Here is a 19,892-nt window from a genome sequence, read left to right on the forward strand (position 1 = left end):
CCTCCACACAGGAAAAAAAATAAAAACCCGGTCCCTGCGGCTCGTGTGTTCGGACGGAGCGGTCTCCCCCCAACCACAGAGGCGCTCTTTGACCGCCGCTCCGCCAATGGCGTCTCTCGGCTGAAGCGCACTCCCAGTTCCCGTCACGTTGAGTCCGGGAGACGGGGACGCGGCCAATGGAACGTCAACAACATGCGTACGGGAACACCCGCACGCACGCTCCGGCCCCGCCCCCTCGCTGCGGGACGCGCTACGTGACAGCGGACACACCAAACCAATGTGAGACGCTGACATTTAACGCAGGCCGCCGCCCCCTTCTCGCTCACTCTGCGCTGCGAGCCGCGTTCCGTGGACTGACCGCGACAGCTGCGGATGTGCTCTTCACCCCCGTGAAGCTTGGACGAAAACCGAAGCGTGAGTAGACTCCCGGCTTTAATTCTCCGCCTTGGTCATAGATGGAGTTCCCTCTCCCGGAGCGCGAGCCGCGGACGCGGTGTCCTCGGCGCGTTTCCGCAGCTGTGTGTTGCAGCAGGAGGTGCTCGGTTGTCACGTCCGCCACGCAACTCCTGAGAAACACGCACATGCACCGCAGAGCTGCGGGAGGCCCCGCTGTCACTGTTGTCGGGAGATGTTTGTGCTGAATGCTGCTGCGCCTGTTTTTGGAAGTTGGGGGTTATTTCTGTCTGCGCTGCTCGCCGCGGGCCTGCCGGACTGTGCATTATTCATCACTCAGACGTGGATGTGATGATCGCTGGATGAAGGCGTTAATGTGGGGCCGTTAGTCCAAAATAGGCAATCTGCTGAAAGTGAGGCAGACTGGTGAAGAAAACTGGCTGGTGGTTAGTTTGATCCACTTACTAACTTGTCAATATATCAAAAAGTCTCATACTGACATAGGCTTCAAAAGTAGAGAAAACAGTCATCCAGAAAGAGCAGTGACTTCAGTTATTGATTAACCTTTTCTTCAAGGTGAAGAGTGTTCATTAATCCAGATGGTGGTCTGGATTTGGATCATTTCCCTGTCTGTCATATCAACACTTTGGAATGTCAGATCAGCTTTTTGCTTCTGTTTTGCACAGATTACATTTCTGTTGTGGAGGAGTGTGTCAAAACAAGTAGAGAAAAGCTCCGCAGAACAGGTGGCTCGAACATCCTTCATCTGTCTTTCATCCTGCACTGGATCATTTTTTAAAAAATTAGTTGCATATCAACATTAAAGCGATTGTAACTGGTAAAGCTCGTTTGTGCCACGATGGAAGTGACGAGATCAATCTTACATTTGATCTATGATCTGTCCTGTTGCTTCCTGCATCCCTTTTCATGCCACTCCCTCGTTTGTAGGGAATCCAGGTGTTTTTCTACAGGTAGAAACACAACAAAGTTGTATCATTCCCCCCCCCCCCCCCCCCCCCCCCCCCCCCCCAAACAGGTTACAGGAATTTCTCCTCCATTACTAATATGAAGGCAGTGGCGCAAGATTTCACCAATTTAAAATGACAAATGTGGTATTTAGTTTGTGTCACGGTGTGTTGTGTAGCTACTGTGAAAGACAAAGCCCTTTGGCCCGCACTGATAGTGAAAAGAAGAAAGGAAAAAAAAAAAGCTTTCCGCACTCGTTAAGTTTTATGTCAGATCTTTATTGTTGATAACCTTTGTGTTTGTTTGACCAGTGATCCCTGCGAGAGTGAAGAAAAGCAGACGAGGGTGTTTGACGCATAAATTCGGTTGATCAGTCAAACATAAAGGAGTTGAGACAGAGGTGTTTACATCACAGCTCAGTAATGTAACAGTTTTGAAACAGTGGTTCATCGACAGTGCGCCGGGTTTTGACAAGATTAAACAGGTTTGCAAGCAAAATATTGATCAAGAGATTTGTTTCTTCAGTTGGTAACACTTGAGATTAACTTGATTCTGTTCTCAAAAGTAAACTGTTTAAAGAAATGGACAAATTGTTTTATTGTATTGTCCCAAATGTATGAAAAGAAAACTATAAATAAACAAAATTATCATGAATGTGAAGAACAAGGCTTTATGACCAGTCCTGGTTTCTATTTGTGGATTGATCACGCATCAGGTGGCTTTTTTGGGGGTCAGCACATGACATTCATATGTTGTGAAAACATCATTTTAAAGGTGTGCTCTATATTTACCCAGCATGCCGCTGGCTCGCAGCCTGTCCGTCACGTCGCTGTCGGGACTGGAGGAGTGGGACGAGGAGTTTGATTTGGAGGATGCCGTCCTGTTTGAAATCGCCTGGGAGGTCGCCAACAAAGGCAAGTGTTACATGTGAAATAGCTTCTGCCAGTCAAAATCTGCTTGTTTTCTCTCGTCTGTTTGTTAAAAAGAGCGACATTAGTGACGCACACATCAGATTGAATCACGTTATATCTCTGTCTCGACTTTGTGTGGCATGTTTGCTGCATGTGTGAAGTTGGAGGCATCTACACTGTGATCCAGACCAAAGCGCGTCTGACCGCCGAGGAATGGGGCGAGAACTATTTCCTGGTGGGTCCCTACGTGGAAAGCAACGTGCGCACGCAGGTGGAGCTGATCGAGCCCACCAACCCTACGCTGAGAAGGACCATTGACAAAATGAACGCCAGCGGGTGTAAGGTACTACCGCGCACACATGGTAAACACACACGTGCCTCGCAGTTAGGGTTACACTTTCAAGGACGTTGGGTCGTACTACTTGTAGTACAGTGAGACGGGTGGATATGCGTGTTAAAGCTGCAGAAACCAATGGGAGTTCACCCCCCCCCCCCCCACCCCCGGCTTGACCTTCTGTCCGAGTTCAGTGATATTTCACTGCAAAGGTCGGAGGTTGCATCAGTGTCTCTGGCTCTTTCAGACCGAAGCCCTCCAGAAATAGACGACGGAGCGCGATACTCCTGATGCTTTCTGCTGTGTCACTCCGGCACTGCTGGAGATTTCCAGGTCAAGGAAATAAGTGATCATGTGTTAAAGGGGAAGAGCTGCAGTTCCCACAAAGTTGGCCTTGTTCACGTTAACTCACCTGACGGACAGGAGCAGAGTCAGTGAGGCCAGAAGCTACAGAATACATAGGTCCTTTCTGTAGGACACACAAGTCAGGAGTCAGTCTCATTTGACTGAGCATGTTCTCTACGAATGTGCTGTCCTTTGGGGGGAAAAAAAAGAAATTGCAAAACGCATTGTTACACCCGATTGACTAATCAAAACAAACTGAGTTACATTTTGTGCATAGCTTGATTAAAAAATACTTTTATGAATGATAAGTTGTACAGTTAGATCCTGCTACTCAACTCATGTACAGTTGACAGGAAAACAATGTCAATGCAAATTTTAACAATAAGAGAAGCAACAATTTGTCAATATTGCTGCTCAAAAGATTTAAAGTGGTCATCTTGACGATGGAGGGGGAAATAATGCCATCAATGTTTAAAAAAAAAAAAAAAAAATCTTTTCCCTTTTCCCACAGGTCTACTTTGGCCGCTGGCTGATTGAAGGCAGCCCCTATGTCGTCCTGATCGACGTTGCGTTCACCGCCTGGTCTCTGGACCGCTGGAAGGCCGAGCTGTGGGACCTGTGTGACATCGGAGTGCCGTGGTTTGACCGCGAGGCCAACGATGCCGTGCTGTTTGGCTTCCTGACGGCGTGGCTCCTGGGAGAGGTCAGCTGCTCCGGCTCAGGGTGACGCTGTTGAACCAAACCAAGCTAAAACAATGCCACATGATCAGAAATGTAGAATCCCAATTAGAGTTATAAATGTGCTGGAAAGACATGAATTATCAGTCGGTTAAAAGATGTCAAATATTTTTTCAGAAAATATGAACTTGCATAACTGAGCACGAGCGTTATCAGTGTTGACTCTGTGGTCTTCCATATCGCAGTTCGCCGCCCAGAGCGAGGAGCCCCCCCACATCGTGGCCCACTTCCACGAGTGGCTGGCCGGTTTGGGTCTGGTGCTGTGCAGACACCGACAGCTGCCCATCGCCACCATCTTCACCACTCACGCCACGCTGCTGGGGCGCTACCTGTGCGCCGGGAACGTGGACTTCTACAACAACCTTGCAGAGGTACTACGCCTGTTCTTTTCTCCCTCCGAGGACACATGTTAGAGGCTCTAAATCGAGCGTGGGTGACTTGTTTCTGTGTCCGATTCAGTTCAACGTTGATAAGGAGGCCGGCGACCGGCAGATCTACCACCGGTACTGTCTGGAGCGGGCGGCCGCTCACTGCGCCCACGTCTTCACCACGGTGTCGCAGATCACAGCCATCGAGGCGGAGCACCTGCTGAAGAGGAAACCAGGTGTGTGAAGGTCGACTGTGAATTGAGCTGGAGTTTTTAAGTAGAAAGCATTTAATGTTCCTCTATCTATCGTCTCGCCGTCCAAAGATATCGTGACTCCAAATGGGCTCAACGTGAAGAAGTTCCAGGCCGTGCACGAGTTCCAAAACCTTCACGCTCAGAGCAAAAACCGCATTCAGGAGTTTGTCAGGGGCCATTTCTACGGGTTAGAACACACAAAGTCAAGCCTCTGATGTTCACATTGCTGTAATGATAGGAAATAAATGGACTGCTTGTGTTTCTATTCCCATCAGAAATCTGGACTTCAACCTGGACAAGTGTCTGTTCCTCTTCATAGCAGGAAGGTACGAGTTTTCCAACAAAGGAGCCGACATCTTCTTGGAGGCTTTAGCCAGACTGAACTATCTTCTGAGGGTAAGCGTCTTCATAAAACCGTGAGAAAGAGTAAATATTCTATTCAGTATTTTGTCGAATGCTCTGTATGATCTGTCACTCCACAGGTCAACCACAGCGACGTGACGGTCATTGCGTTCTTCATCATGCCGGCTCGGACAAATAACTTCAATGTGGAAACATTAAAGGGCCAAGCCGTCCGGAAGCAGCTGTGGTGAGTGTGTGATTGAACGCTGTGGATCTCAGTGCTGCTCAAGATGTGGAAAAGAGATCTGAGATTTGCAGCAAAGATATTCTTCTCACAGAGAGAGAGAGAGAGAGAGGGCTGTCTCATGAAATCAGTAACGGCAATTTAGATGTAATAAAGTTTATAGAGCGGTGTCAGATGATGTTTGTTCTCGACAGGGATACTGCCCAGACCGTGAAGGAACGCTTCGGCAAGAAACTCTATGAGTCACTTCTCGTGTAAGTCGATTGCATGTTTCCCAAAGTAGGTCTGTAAGATGTGGAAGGAAGTATTACGTAGAAAGTTAAAAGGTGCAACAAGCTTCACTTTGCACATCTCTTGTCCTCATGTCATCTCATGTTTTTCCGTCGTTTGCTTGTCTTAAAGCGGGCAGCTACCGGACGTGTCCAAGATACTGGACAAAGAGGACTTCACCATCATGAAGCGCGCTATCTTCGCCACTCAGAGACAGTGTCAGCCTCCCATCTGCACCCACAACATGCTGGAGGACAGCAGCGACCCCATCCTCAACTGCGTCCGCCGCATCGGCCTTTTCAACAGCTCTGCTGACCGGGTCAAGGTGGGCGGATCCCACTGAACGACGAGTCTAAACACTCTGCATTTCTAACGCTGTGCAGTCAGATTAATGGCTTCTCTCTTCTCTTTAGATTATCTTCCATCCAGAGTTTCTCTCGTCCACTTCCCCTCTACTTCCGATGGACTATGAGGAGTTTGTCCGAGGCTGCCACCTGGGCGTCTTCCCTTCCTACTACGAGCCTTGGGGCTACACGCCAGCCGAGTGCACCGTGATGGGAATCCCCTCGGTCTCCACCAACCTGTCGGGCTTCGGCTGTTTCATGGAGGAGCACATCGCCGACCCGTCGGCGTATGGTGAGCGTCTATACTCCACCTGTCTGGTTCTGTGGGGATCAGCAGTAATGAGGCTTTATTCACCCGACAGGCATTTACATCCTGGACCGGCGGTATCGGGGGGTGGACGAGTCGTGTAACCAGCTCACTTCCTTCCTCTTCCAATTCTGCAAGCAGAGCCGCCGCCAGAGGATCATCCAGAGGAACCGGACTGAGCGCCTGAGTGACCTCTTGGACTGGAGATACCTTGGGAGGGTGAGATTACGGCTCAGATGTACTTTGCTCATGTGGAAAAAAACTCAACAGTAAATCAATGTTTTTGTTGTTTTGCATCAGTATTACATCGCGGCTCGTCACATGGCTCTGGCTAAAGCCTTCCCTGAGACGTACCTGTACGAACCTCACGATCCCACCTCGGTACGCTCACCTGTGCTTTCTTTTTTTTTATTTTCTTTGCGGTGCTAACTTGCTCAGTCATCCGATTTCCTCCTCAGACTACAGGTTTCCGTTACCCGCGGCCGGCCTCCGTGCCGCCCTCGCCGGCTCTGTCCCGCCACTCCTCTCCGCACCACAGCGAGGCTGAAGACAACGAGGAAGACGAGCGCTACGACGAGGACCTGGAGGCCGAGAAGGACCGGGTGAACATCCGCCAGCCCCACACGCTGGGGTTCAAAAACAAGGCGCCCGCCGCCCCGGCGGCCAGCGGGACCAGCAACGGCGCCGCCGCCACTGAGAAAAACTGAGCCGGACGAAGACGAACAATACAGTCCATGCTAAACCTCTCTAGTCAGTCTTTAACTGTGGCGATATAGTTAGTGATCCACGTATCTGCAAACGTGACAAATGAGAGCAGCTGTGTGAACGTGTGTAACAAATTAAAAGATTGGCATGTAGTAATCAAAGCAGTCTGCATTACTGTGTCTTCCCAACCTCTGCGTACCTCAGAATTTCTAAAAAAAAAAAAAAAAAAAAAACCTTTCAGTTTTGATATGTTTTGGTATCGTTCGGTTACACCAGCAGTCCAGAGCAGGAATCAGTGGAGCAGTTTGAGATGTAGGACAATAATCACGTTTGCTGGATTTTGTAGGGTACTAACACTGGATAGCAAAACGTCTAAACCATGAATAACAGAGGACTGTGATCAGATGGGTTTTATACTTGACTCTGAAGTAGGTCAGACTACCCTCCTTTTTACCAACTCATTGTCAGGTGCTGTTGGTCGTCACAAAGACCGTCGATTCTGTCTGTGCGTGTGTGTGTGCGCGTATACGTGTGTGTACCGGTTAGTGTGATCATGACGCAGGGCTTCAAACTCAACTGTCCACCACTGATGTAGCAATTTTTTGTTTGTTTTTTTCTTTGAAATGCCTTGTTTACTACAATATTTCCCACAATGGAAACAAGATGCAGAATACACTCATATGCACAGTTACAGGTGGCTTTTCTTGACTTGAGAGAAATGTGAAGATGTACGTTTGCATTTTGTTTCTGTGCCTTAGTGTCATGGCCTGTCGGTTTATACTGATGAACAACCTTGTATGTGTTTGCGTTTGTGTGGAAATGGTTCATCCTTGATTCACCTGTATTTATATGTGAAATGAGAAGAAAGGGGGGGAAAGGATAAAACACTGAACTGTCTTCTGAAATGTCAACTATAATCGAGGGTTGAAAACAGAAAGTGCTGCAAGAGGAGCTGCAGGAAGTCTTGTGTTGAAGAAAACCAGATTTTAGCAAGCGAACGCTCTCACTCCCTGTAAGAGTCACATTATTTGTTACAACCTTGCACCAGATGAACTTATAATAAAATAATTCTATATACCAGTTTAGTGTTTTACAAAGAACTGTCTCTTCTCTCATTGTGTGCACGCACTTTATTGAAACACTCATCCAAACATCTGTGGAGTTTCTCAGTAACCGACTGACACTGATCCAGAATAAAGCTTCTAATTTAACATGGATTTGTTCGTGGATCCTCCTCTTCTGCTGAAGGTGATCCTCCACATGTCTCTGCTGCTTCAGCACAAGTAAACTTTGCCTCCGTGACCTTTACAAACTGAAAAGAAGAGGAAAATCAAAAAAGATTCAAATCACAATCTCAAACATTTTACTTACATTTGAATGAACGCACAAAATCAAGAGTTCAGTTTTAAGCTGGTTGTTTTTAAGCATCACTAAAGTTTTGATTTGGGTCAAATTTTGGAATAAATTGTGGAAAAAAATAAATTTTCCAATACTTGTGATGATATTCAGCTGTATAAATGTACAGTTTTGTGTGCATTTATACAACTGAAGTGTTGAAAACAGTTCTGGACTCACCGAGTAAACTGTTCCAGAAGGAGTTGTAGGTGGCGCTGCCGGTCACAGCCCCGAGTCTGGCTGGATTCCTCCTCACTGTGTGAACCGAGAAGCCGTCAGGCCCGGTCACCTCCACCTCCACCACGTGGAAATCACTCAGCCTGCAGGGGAAACAAACCGCTCCATCAGATCCAGGTTGCACTGGGTGGACTGATCTGATTTTGTTTTATTTGGAAGAGACTCACTCTGTATCTGAAACGATCTCCCCCTGAACCCCCGTGAAGCCCAGCGCCCCCGCTGCCACGGCCGCCGCCGCCATGGTGTTGACGTTGTTTGGAGCGAGAGAGCAGAGTTCTGCCACTGAGCCCCTGAATAAGACGCGCCTCCCCTCCCCCTCTGCCCAGTCGCTGAGGATGTCTCCCGTCAGCCGGAAGCAGGAGGGATGCTTGGACATTCTGATGAACAAAGCCTGAGGAGAAGCGGAGAGGAGGCTGCCACAGATTTCCACCACAATCACATGCTTTTCCCTCTTAATTCCCATTTTTCAAATTCTTGTTTTGCTGGTACCTTCAGCGTCCCACTATCATTCATCCTCTGGATGTCCTGGCCGCCCCATAATGCACCGCTGGGGACATAAAGCGTGTGGCCGTATTGCTGAGCAGCCTGACGCAACTTCTCATTCAGGTCAGGGTTGGAGAGAGCAGAGGGAGAGCCCACCTAGGAGAGAAGGTCAACTGAAGGTCATAAACAGGATCCCGAAAGTCAAACTCAATTCAGTCTGAACGGAATCCCACCATGAAATGGGAGCGAGCCAGAAACCTGGGGCCGAACTCTTCCACTATCTGAGGGTGACACACCTCCACGATCACGTCACAGCGCCTGCGAAGCACACTGTCGTCATTCATCGTTTTATTGAACCTCCAGCATGCAGTAATAGTAATCTCAGAGTTTACTCTGTGTCATGTGCCTCTGGAAATATAATGCGTGTGTGTGTGTGTGTGTGTGTGTGTGTGTGTGTGTGTGTGTGTTTCCCCGCACCTGTCAGCGAAGGACGACAGATCACTGAGGACGAGCTCAGCAGGGACCGAACCCTTTAACTTTTCTGGATTTCTGTTCCAGACGAACGCCAGAGTCAGACCGAGAGCACGTCCGTCTCTGAGGATCTTCTCGGCCAGGAACTTCCCTGAAGCGCGAACACGGACATGTTGTATCAGTCATCAATAACCGCCGACTGGAAGAGTTTGTGTGTGTGTCTGCAAATGAGTGCAGAATTTCAGACCTAGATGTCCATATCCCACCACTCCGATCCTCACTGAAGGTCTGTTTTCCATGGCCTGCAAAAGGAAAAATCTGCCTCAGAAGCCCCCACACACCCACACCTGCCGACCTTACACCTGATCTGATATTCCCCAATCACTCGATCGCTGTTGCACTTACTGCATTTATGGTTCTGCACACGAGAGAGTCCAGCGCTCCTCCAGAGCTGCGCCTTCCACTCCGGAGAGCAGCAACTGGCCCACAACTCCAGGAATTGTGGGAAAAAAAAGAGTGCAAAGTTTGGTCCGCTGTTGCCAGAGTTAATCATTGCTGCTCTGTCAAAATAAAAGGCTCTGCCTCTGATCACTTAAAACTGAAATTTTAACCAATTATTTTTATGCTCCCACACATAAAGCATATCTTCAAATTTTCTATGAAGATGATCCATTGATTTCTGCTCAACAAGTCAAACAATCAAATGAATTTGATCTTTACTTTTATAGATAAATGTGGAAAAGCGCTTAAAGTGTGTAAACAGATAATTTACCATCTCATTTCTTATAACACTGTACTTTATAGATTCACTAACGCTTTACGAAGAATGAGCACAATATCTTAACGGGAGTTCAACTTTGCCCCTTGTGTGTTGATGTCACCGGTGTATTCTGACGGGAGAGGTCAAAGGTCAGCGATTTGTCCGTGAGAAGTGAAAACGGGGAGGACGCTGATAATCACAGAGCAATCAGACGGCGGGCGAGGATCGGTCCAAGGTTCACCGCTGTCGGACGCCGAGGCACTGAAAGGCACGGCAGAGGTCTGACAGGAGGGGGACAGGAGACCGAGACACTGAACTCAGACTGTGTGGGTGGAAAATCAAAAGACAGGAGTTCACTCGACTAGGACTTCAGAAGATGGACATCCTTGACACACACGCCTATGACAGGCGGCAGAGGAGAAACATGGTACAGTTTACGCTTCTTCATGTTAAATATGTTTATAATGTATAAACAAGTGTGTAAAAAGTTGTGACATGTCTCTCCCATTCTCTCTGTCCGTTCCTCTCTATCAGTCCTGTGCTCTCCTTTTCTCTCTCTTGCCCTTCTTTCTGTCCTCAGGCTTGTATTTCTACCTGTGGACCGCTGACGCCCCGTCGTCCATCACGGCCTCGGCTGTGAAATCGGCTCCTGCGGTCCTGCTGGCTGCAGCGGTGCTGAGCTGGAACGGCGCTCAGAGTGTCCTGGGCGTGGCGGGGGGGCTGCTGCTGTCCGCCGTGGGCGACTGGTGCCTGACCTCCACCGAGCACTTTCTGCATGGTAGGAGAAAGAACACACACTGGAGTTTCCTCATCACTCAACTAAAAGGCCTCTTTCTTCTCTTCTCTTTTCCCTTTGGCTCTTCATGCTTCTTAATTGAACTTCATCTTCAGTCCTCTGATGGACGGGTTTATCTTCCCCATCACTACTTTTATGACTCTCTTTATCACACTGTGTACTGATGAGCAAGTCTGTATCTTACTCGTGATTTTCTGCCTCCTGCAATTCCTCAATGTCACTCCAATAGCTGTAGAGGAACTGAAGGACTTCTTAGACACTGTACTGACTTTTGGCCTTTTGAAATAACATTAAATATTTAGATTCACACAGTTTGGAGTATAAATATTCATTCCAAACATTATTGTTCACAGATGTCAAGGAATTTAAAATGAGTGTCCTCCATAGAGTTGAGGGTGAATCTTGGATTCTGTGAAAACACAGACGGCTTGTCCTGCAGCCGGGATGCACCAGAGGGCAGAGGACAGTATCTCAGTGTACAACAGGGCAAAGTGTGAGGAGTGGTGATAAATACTACCTAGAAGTTACTGAATATAAACACTGGTATCTAGTAGCAAAAGTAACTTTTGTGTCATTTTGTATTCTTTCTCAGTTTCAGCTAAAATGTCTCATTAATGTTCTCACAGCTGTATCGAGGATGATGTTAGTTAAGAAACCAGAATGAGGGCCGTCTTTTCCTTGTGGCCTAAACCAGTGCAGCTTTTGATCCATTTAAATGTCACATTTTTCAGAAGTGAATTAAGTGTATGATGATGAACTGAACGATATAAAACAGAGTTCATCCCTCAGTGGAACAGGTGCAACGGTTGAGGTTTAAAGGCTATTTGTTTTGAAAGCAAGGTATTTTTATGTGGCATCATGACTTCAGGTGTATTGCATCTGTTCACTTCAGTAAAAAAAGATAACAGAGAATACAATAACCTGGATGTCTGGCACTTCCTGAAAGACTTTAGATCTAACAAAGAGAGGAAGGAGCAAAGAAGAACCAACATGCAGACAGGTCACGTTAAGGTCAGGAAATTACAGCTGAGACCTGGAAGGCATCATTTAAAGAACCATAGACACAGGCTGGAGGACATCTTCCAGTCTGCTGTCATGAGAACGAAGCCTGACTAGAAGTAATGTGGAGCTCCTTCTCCAGTAAACAGGAGTTGAGTGAAATAGTTACTGTCCTGACAGCGGGATTGATAGATGTTTTTAGTCTACAGCATGGCTCATAATATATCACCACACGGTCTCAGCTGTTTATGAGGCTGATGAGCTTTTATTTTTGCAGCCATTTGAATATCAGTCTAAGCTAGCTGACTCACTGAGCCAGAGAGAGACAGCAGCTCTGACAGGTTGATGAGATTCAGCTTGACCTTGACATTTGACCTTCTATCCGTTTCAGGAATGGGTGCCTTCGCAGCGGCTCACGTGCTGTACTCGCTCTCCTTCCTCTCCAGCCGCTACGCCACACACTCGTCCTCCTCCTGGACCCGTCTCCTGTACCCCGTCGCCTTCCTGGCCGGCGGAGCTTTTTACATCTTCCTGTTCCCATTCTTGAAGAAAGCGCCGAACGCCGACCTGCTGACTCCCGCCGTGGCCATCTACATTTTCCTCATCGCTGTGATGTGTGCCATAGCGATTTCAACTCGATACACGGCAACTCTGCTGGGAGCTTTAACCTTCGCGGTGTCTGATGTGATTCTGGCTCTGCATGTTTTTAAGGTGATGCCAGAGACCGATCACTCGAACTCTGCAATCATGGCCACGTATTATTTGGCGCAGCTTTTGATCGCTGTTGGCGACGTAAAAGCAACGGAGAACAAGGACGACTTTGGAAAGTGGAAGAGATCTTAACCAGAATGTGGTCTGATGTGTTTAATGCAACCAACATAAGTATTTTATACTCTTGCAGTAACAATACAAAAAGTTCTATTGTGTTAAAATTAGTGTCTATGAGATAAGATCAGAAAAAAACATCCACTGTACACCAATCAGGGATATTCAGGTTCTGTGATTTAATGATGGAATTTTGAGGGATTATTTATTTTTCTGTGAGGTTTGTGCATCATGTGTTTAGTTAAAAAATAAATAAATACATGATCTATCAATGTGATTTTTGTTTTTGAGGACGGAAACAAAATGCTTTAAATATATTTCAGCCACTTAATCTGACCTTAACAATTAAAAAATAACACATCACACTTTAAACAGATTGGATTGGAGTAACAATAAAACATACAAATGACGGTAAACACTGAACTCAAATAACAGACATGACAAAGTGTTTTATACAGGAATTTACACAGCAAACTCCAGTTTCTGGATGACATGTAAAATATCAACAGTGGCTGCTGTGAGAGAGACACAGCAGGACGACATCCATGATCCAGCTCATGAATACTTTGTTGCATCTTTTTGCACAGCTGAGGTTTGTAAAAAAAAAAAAAAAAAAAACGGAAGAAAGAATATAAAAGACTTCAGCGGTCCATCCCGTTGTCGTCTGACTGCTTCCCCCCACGGAAACACAAACTCCTCAATCGATGGCAGAAGTCGAGCTCCTCCTGGCAGAGAAAACATGACATTTAGAGGGAAATGATTACATTTTTTCCAGTAATATTTCAATTGTACAAAGCGTTTGTCTTTTTCTGGTACTGTAACTGTGCATTCATTCAACACCACAAAAAAAAAACAAGCACATTTTTTTAAATCCAGTTTTACCAGGAAACTAAAAACATGACTTACCTGGTTTTCTTCTCTTCCCTGGAGCTCTTTGGCTCGCTGCCTCAGCAGCTCCTCCAGACCCAGAGCCGGGTTCCTGCAGTCTTTGATCCCTTGTGGAAAGTCTTCCACCAAACTGCACAAACCCCAAAAGCAAAGTTCCACATTTATCATCAAGAAGACAGACGCAGTGACGCAACCTTAACTTCATCTGGACTGTGAGGCGAAGAATTTCTCCTACCAGCAAAGAGCGCCGAGAACATGCTCATGGAAAGGAGAATGTGGAGTGCGGAGAACTGCCACCAGCTGCTCCACCATGCCCATGGAGACCACTGCAGCTGCAGGCGGAAAAACACAACAACATCCATGGGTTTCATGTAAAGCTGCTCAGTGTCAAACTAAAGCTTTTTGATGTCATAAGATGTTTAACAAAAACATTGATGTGTGAACAGCTTCACTGCACCGTCCTGATGAGATCTCTTCTATACCTTTGTGCTCCGGATGGGAGGTGAGCAGGTTAAGGAGCAGGAAAGCCGACTTGGTCCTGAGCTTCTCGTTCTGAGACTGCATCCCTCGCATCAGCACCGAGAAGCCATCGTGGGACAGAAAGGCCTGCAGCCCCGCCTCCTGCTCTCGTACCAGACCTGGAGATGAAAGGATGAGTTTGTGAGAGGAAGTAATGTTTAAAGACACAGCAGAAATACATGCAACATGATACCAGCTCTACTCACATGACACAGCGTACAGGGCTTTGACTCTGACGGTGGGGTGAGGGTCTGAGTCTGTGAGCTGCAGCAGCTTCGGCAGCGCCCCGATGCCGAGCAGGTGGACCTGAACCTGCGGCATGTTCTGGGCGCACGAGGCAATGACTTCTGCAGCGTGCCACCTCAGGCCACTGCGGGCGTGAGACAGGTAACGAGACACACACAGGTCCAGCCCACCCAGAGTCATCAGGTCTGTAGAGCAGAGAAAAAGAGGCACAGGATGAACTCAGTACACATTACCAAACTTCCTATAACTTGAAAAGAAACTCAAATTAACTCGTAGCTTATTTAATACAAACCTCGGGCGTTGTCCAGATTCTCACATAACTCAGATAACAACTCAAAGGCCGACTCCCGCTCGTCACTCTCATCCTCATCCCTATCTTCCTCTTCGCTGGTCTCTCTGTCGCTGGCCTCCTCTTTGTTTAGAATGGTCAGACACTGCTTCATCTGCTCCACTTCATCCATCTGCCCTTTGCAGACATCGGCGAGAGCTTCTCTCAACCAGGCTTTTCTCTGGAACAAAACAAAGAAGGTGAAATGATGAAGGATGAACAATCTGTCTATCCTCTTATAAGTCTTGGAGAGTGTGAACAAGAAAGAATTGAAACTGCAATAATATAGCAAATATGACAAAGTGTATAAAAACTACAAATGTGATGCAGACACAACACGTGAGATACAAAATGAAGATCAATAATAAAATTGTTTGTTCTGTGTGCAGGAGGCAGAGTCACCCACCTCCTCGGACATCTGCTCCACGGGAGCAGGACCCTCTGAGGCTGATCCAGCCTCCACCGCCAGCTGCAGGACCCCCTGCAGGTTTCTGGGGTATCTCCTGGTGTCTCTGTTCTCTGACATGATGCGAACAACTGGAGGAACAAAAAAAAAAAACACCAAAAGAAGCAGATGTTAGAAAACACCAACACGTTAGACGTTTGGTTATAACACAGTAAATTTGAATTGAATGTAATAATGCAGTTATTTCAACTTCAGATCCAAGACTATATAACCAGTGTAACTACAGCAAAACTCAACATATACATCCCATAAACATGGACGCTCATAATCACACTACCCGACGCTAAAAGGACGTTTTACTCCGGAGCAGATAATCTCGGTCTTACCTGTATAGAATCGCGTAGAGCCGATGTGTAATCTGTTTCTCTGAGCCCCGAATAACTTATATAGTCTTTAAAAGACAAAACGTGAATGTACTGGAACTTTCCAGCGAGCTGAGCTCATGAGCGACACGAGAGCCGCCATGCTGTACCGTAAAACCTGGATCAAACGGCCCAACTCAATTCTTGTGCCCACGTCAAAGTTATTTTAATTCCAAAAATTTCCTCCTAGTTATCATTGAATTAATTGTAGATATTTTTATAAGTTACATCTTAGAATACATGATTTGATTTTTAAAAGGAACAGCGGTAAAATACATCTTTTATAAGAATTACGGTAAACCAGGAACGCCTGGAAGTGACATGTACAGAGAGTATCGGGGAAGGTTGAGATGAATCCTATGGCACCGAGAAACCTACATCTCTGTTGTCAACCATTACAACGTTTTGTAAATAACATTCCATGTAACATTACATTGTGTATCATATGTATTATAAGTTGAATATACATATAGTTTTAACACCGAGCGAACGATTGACCAATAGAATCATGCAAGCGAAAAAAAACTGTCTTGTGATATAAGAATGCTGTCTTGAATAATCGGACATTTGTGTCATATTATTTATAAGAAAGCTTTTCAGGACAATAAATGGTAAATTTTTAATCTTTTATCTCATCCCTGTCCGCAGTAACATTTCACATTTAATTTTCTGTGAGGAAGCAGGACTTTGCATGATAGACACAACTCCTTTGAAACTTGTGAGTGTATCATCTTGACTTTTTTGATCGTCTTTGGTTCGTCTAACAACCAAGATGGCGGCGCTTGTGGGACTGCGCGCATGTTTCTCCGGTAAAAATCTTTAATTCTTTAAAACTGTCCGACTTTGGGTGCATCTTTGATTGTGTATTGATTCACAGTGCCGCTCTTTGCTTTATGAACAACACAGCTGCTCGTTTGGGGTTTTATATCGCGAGGGTGCGCTGAAAAGAGGATATGTATTCTCTTGGACAGCAGAGCAAGGTCACGTTACCAATGAGGTTAGCTAACGACAGACAGCAGGATGAAGCCTGTCTGGATGATTATTTAACTTGTTTAAAACAATCAGTATGTGAGTTGAAACCTATCATTTGGGAAATTTGCAGTTGCTCCATTTGATGAGGAATGATCCAGTTGAATCCGCTGATTAAAGCGGTTCTGTAGCTCACTGTCAGCTGCAGAGCTCATGATCATCTCACCTGTTTTTAAATCCGAGGCAACATTTCTTTTCTTTTCTTTTTCATTGAGAGAAGTGGTGTGTTCTGGGTGCTTTCATTTTAGAAACATCGTCTTCATGCACTGATTTGCACAGCCAGAAGCGTTCAGGTTTTGATAATCTGCTGATTTTCAAATGAAGGACCAGGTTGGAGGAAAAAGGCAACTTTGTCTCAGTATTTCACAGATTGCTTCTCTGTTGGGATCTTCATAGAGGAGAATTTCACCTTGTTGATATTAGAGGTTAACAAAGAATGACTGCTGATGGCTTCTACCCAGCAGGGCAATCCACCATGTGGCCAAACGTATATCATGTTTATGGGCTTCTTGAACATGACTCTGATTTATCCTTGAATTTGAGACACCTTATGAATGTCAAACCAACAAATCTGGAGCATCTGTCTCATGCAATCATCTTGCTCTGAACTCAGGACAACACTTACTGATCCTGATGTTGATTGTGTCTCTGCAGCACTGCAGCTGTCCTCACCAGGCCTCCTGCACAACTCATTCAAACTTGTAAGTCAGCAGACAAACTGCACTTCACAGATTGTTCAGTGTGTTTTTGTTAAAAATGTTTTGTGTAATTCTTTTTTTTTTTTTTTTCTGTCCAGTGTGCTGTGCCTCTGAACCGGCGGACCTTTGCTGCAGAAGCGAAGAAGACATACAGCCGGGAGAAGCCCCATGTGAACATTGGAACAATCGGCCATGTTGATCATGGAAAGACCACCCTGACTGCAGCCATCACCAAAGGTTCAACCTCTGAAGCTCATACCATCAAATCCATTCAATCTTGACTCACACTGATGGAACAGAACTGACTTCCTCCTCATCTGACTCCTTCTTCAGTTCTCGCTGACGCCGGTGGTGCCAACTTCAAAAAGTATGAAGACATCGACAATGCCCCAGAAGAAAAGGCCCGAGGAATAACCATCAACGCCTCTCATGTTGAATACACCACAGCCAACAGACACTACGCCCACACAGACTGCCCCGGCCACGCCGACTACGTCAAGGTGGCTCCTGGTTCCTCTCATTCGTGATTCTATCACTTCATCATGACGCCATTATTTCAACAAATCAGACTGAAACTTGCTTTTCTCTCTCAGAACATGATCACCGGCACGGCTCAGATGGACGGCTGCATCCTGGTGGTGGCAGCCACCGACGGCCAGATGCCTCAGACGCGGGAGCACCTCCTGCTGGCCCGGCAGATCGGCGTGGAGCACGTGGTGGTCTTCATCAACAAGGCCGACGCCGTGGAGGACAAGGAGATGCTGGAGCTGGTGGAGATCGAGATCCGCGAGCTGCTCACCGAGTTCGGCTACGACGGCGAGAACACGCCGGTGGTGATCGGCTCAGCTCTCTGCGCTCTGGAGGTGAGGCGCAGTCAGTGGTCGCATGCTTTTAATCCAGATATTGCTGAAATTTAATATATTTTAGTCAAATCTTTCTTTTTCTTTGGCAAACAGTTGTAAAATTCTATTTTGGCCTTGTCTCACCAAGAAAATAAATTAACCAACAAATCCATAATACACAGATCACATGGATTTGACATTATGAGTTCACTGGACGCCGACACCGTCATTAAATACCACCTAACAGACGTCACTGTTTTCGTTTTCCTTCGTCTCAGGGGAAGCAGCCAGAGCTGGGAGTGAAGGCGGTGATGCAGCTGCTGGAAATTGTGGATTCTTACGTTCCTCTGCCCAAGAGGGATCTGGATAAGCCGTTCCTTCTGCCCATCGAAGGCGTTTATTCGATCCCAGGTAAGAAAAACCACATTTGACTTAAAGTAAACTCAGGCGATGGATGTCAGCGTGGCTCCGTCTCTGAAGGTCGTCTCTCGTCCCTCAGGCAGAGGAACAGTGGTGACCGGCACCATGGAGAGAGGAACCGTCAAGAAAGGAGACGAGTGCGAGTTTGTGGGCCACAACCGCAGCAGCAAATCCGTGGTGACTGGTGAGTGGACAGAAACCCGCAGAAAGATTTCAGACGAGTAAAACATCACAAGACGATCAAACACCATCTACAAGCTTCATACACTGTTCAGGGGATTTTGTGTTTCGGTGGAAAAAGTGGGCGGAGTTTTTCCTGGTGCACAGACGCGCCCTGATCTTTGCTTCCCTGCTCAGGAATCGAGATGTTCCACAAATCTCTGGATCGGGCGGAGGCCGGAGACAACCTGGGCGCTCTGGTCCGAGGCCTGAAGAGGGAGGACGTCAGGAGAGGCATGGTGATGTGCAAACCAGGGTCCATCATGCCTCACCAGAAAGTCAAGGCACAGGTCCGATTTCTAAAAATAGATAAGTTATTGATTGGTAACATTCGAGCCAGGTATCAGTTGAAATGATTTGGGATTTCTCATTTTGTGTGTTTAATACAAAACCTCAAGATCCTTTTTTTTGTGACTTTGTGTGTTTCTCCTGCTCTGTGTGACTCAGGTTTACATCCTCAGTAAGGAGGAGGGCGGCCGACACAAGCCGTTTGTCACCAACTTCATGCCCGTCATGTTTTCTTTCACCTGGGACATGGCCTGCAGAGTCATTCTGCCCCAGGGCAAGGTGTGTGTGTCTCATGGTTACGTGGCGACAACGAGGAAAAATGTAGCTGTGGTTGAGTTTTGCACTGTGAGCACAGTTTTGTCTTCACCACTCGTGTGTGTGGTTCTGTCGGCCTTCAGGAGATGGTGATGCCGGGCGAGGACACCTCGCTGACGCTCATCCTCCGCCAGCCGATGGTCCTGGAGAAAGGCCAGAGGTTCACCCTGAGAGACGGAAACAGAACCATCGGCACCGGCCTGGTGACGGACATCCTGAAGATGGAGGAGGACGACCACTGCAACTGGGGGGGCTGAGACCGCGGATCAGGAGATGGGCGGCGTTTCAGCGCCGGCTCAGTGACTTTGTCTGGTCAGATGAATTAACGCGGTTAAAACACAAGCTCAGATCTCAAACCGGAGAGGACTCGAAGACGTGCATGTTCTGCTATTCCATCCAACAAAAGTACTTCAGATGTTCAGCTTAGAATTCGTGTTGGAAGACGATCAAAATTATGTCGTTTATGTAATAAAATGTATTTAATAATAAGGCGGGCCTCTCGTCCTGACTCATGTTGAATTTCCCAACGAACAAAAACAATGTCACAGAAAACCAGACGTGAAGTTCCACAAGAGAGCAGCAGAGAGGCATTTCAGAGGACTGAGGGTTGTTGTGAAGCCACATGAAACTATGACACACACACACACACACACACACACACACACACACACTGATGTTTCAACTGTTTTAAAGTTTTCTTTAAGAGTTGAAGCCATTTGTGTTTTTAAACATTCTTCTTGTCAAAGAGGCAAATCTATAAAAGGTTTTCTCCCCTTAAGTTATTC

At 46.6% G+C, this 19,892-nt stretch overlaps 5 protein-coding genes across 5 annotated transcripts; 3 read left to right on the top strand and 2 right to left on the bottom strand.

Annotated features, from left to right (window-relative positions):
- Positions 1 to 257: 257 nt before the first annotated feature.
- On the top strand, positions 258 to 6,834 carry gys1 (glycogen synthase 1 (muscle)). The gene is made up of 15 exons (XM_030088758.1): positions 258 to 414; positions 2,155 to 2,273; positions 2,432 to 2,613; positions 3,461 to 3,652; positions 3,873 to 4,058; positions 4,147 to 4,291; positions 4,379 to 4,496; positions 4,585 to 4,705; positions 4,792 to 4,898; positions 5,090 to 5,149; positions 5,298 to 5,490; positions 5,579 to 5,801; positions 5,872 to 6,035; positions 6,117 to 6,197; positions 6,275 to 6,834. Exons 2-15 carry the CDS (start codon positions 2,156 to 2,158, stop codon positions 6,521 to 6,523), a joined length of 2,139 nt encoding a protein of 712 aa, XP_029944618.1. The 5' UTR covers positions 258 to 414; position 2,155; the 3' UTR covers positions 6,524 to 6,834.
- An 805-nt stretch (positions 6,835 to 7,639) lies between these two features.
- Positions 7,640 to 9,406, bottom strand: aspdh (aspartate dehydrogenase domain containing). Its single transcript, XM_030088762.1, has 7 exons — positions 9,355 to 9,406; positions 9,114 to 9,258; positions 8,870 to 8,954; positions 8,643 to 8,792; positions 8,321 to 8,544; positions 8,097 to 8,236; positions 7,640 to 7,833 (listed from the first exon to the last, which is right to left on the bottom strand). Exons 1-7 carry the CDS (start codon positions 9,404 to 9,406, stop codon positions 7,796 to 7,798), a joined length of 834 nt encoding a protein of 277 aa, XP_029944622.1. The 3' UTR covers positions 7,640 to 7,795.
- Positions 9,407 to 10,243: 837 nt separating this feature from the next.
- On the top strand, positions 10,244 to 12,505 carry tmem86b (transmembrane protein 86B). The gene is made up of 3 exons (XM_030088763.1): positions 10,244 to 10,294; positions 10,402 to 10,645; positions 12,054 to 12,505. Exons 1-3 carry the CDS (start codon positions 10,244 to 10,246, stop codon positions 12,503 to 12,505), a joined length of 747 nt encoding a protein of 248 aa, XP_029944623.1.
- Positions 12,506 to 12,675: 170 nt separating this feature from the next.
- Positions 12,676 to 15,404, bottom strand: hspbp1 (HSPA (heat shock 70kDa) binding protein, cytoplasmic cochaperone 1). The gene is made up of 8 exons (XM_030088761.1): positions 15,261 to 15,404; positions 14,875 to 15,005; positions 14,433 to 14,649; positions 14,101 to 14,325; positions 13,858 to 14,013; positions 13,611 to 13,707; positions 13,394 to 13,505; positions 12,676 to 13,212 (listed from the first exon to the last, which is right to left on the bottom strand). Exons 2-8 carry the CDS (start codon positions 14,992 to 14,994, stop codon positions 13,129 to 13,131), a joined length of 1,011 nt encoding a protein of 336 aa, XP_029944621.1. The 5' UTR covers positions 14,995 to 15,005; positions 15,261 to 15,404; the 3' UTR covers positions 12,676 to 13,128.
- Positions 15,405 to 16,047: 643 nt separating this feature from the next.
- tufm (Tu translation elongation factor, mitochondrial) lies at positions 16,048 to 19,452 on the top strand. The gene is made up of 10 exons (XM_030088759.1): positions 16,048 to 16,105; positions 16,980 to 17,026; positions 17,122 to 17,260; positions 17,357 to 17,523; positions 17,617 to 17,886; positions 18,144 to 18,276; positions 18,365 to 18,469; positions 18,643 to 18,794; positions 18,952 to 19,071; positions 19,191 to 19,452. Exons 1-10 carry the CDS (start codon positions 16,069 to 16,071, stop codon positions 19,362 to 19,364), a joined length of 1,344 nt encoding a protein of 447 aa, XP_029944619.1. The 5' UTR covers positions 16,048 to 16,068; the 3' UTR covers positions 19,365 to 19,452.
- The last annotated feature ends 440 nt before the right edge of the window (positions 19,453 to 19,892 follow it).

This window comes from Salarias fasciatus, chromosome 4 (genome assembly GCF_902148845.1).
Source record: "Salarias fasciatus chromosome 4, fSalaFa1.1, whole genome shotgun sequence".
NCBI classification, from domain to species: Eukaryota; Metazoa; Chordata; class Actinopteri; order Blenniiformes; family Blenniidae; genus Salarias; species Salarias fasciatus.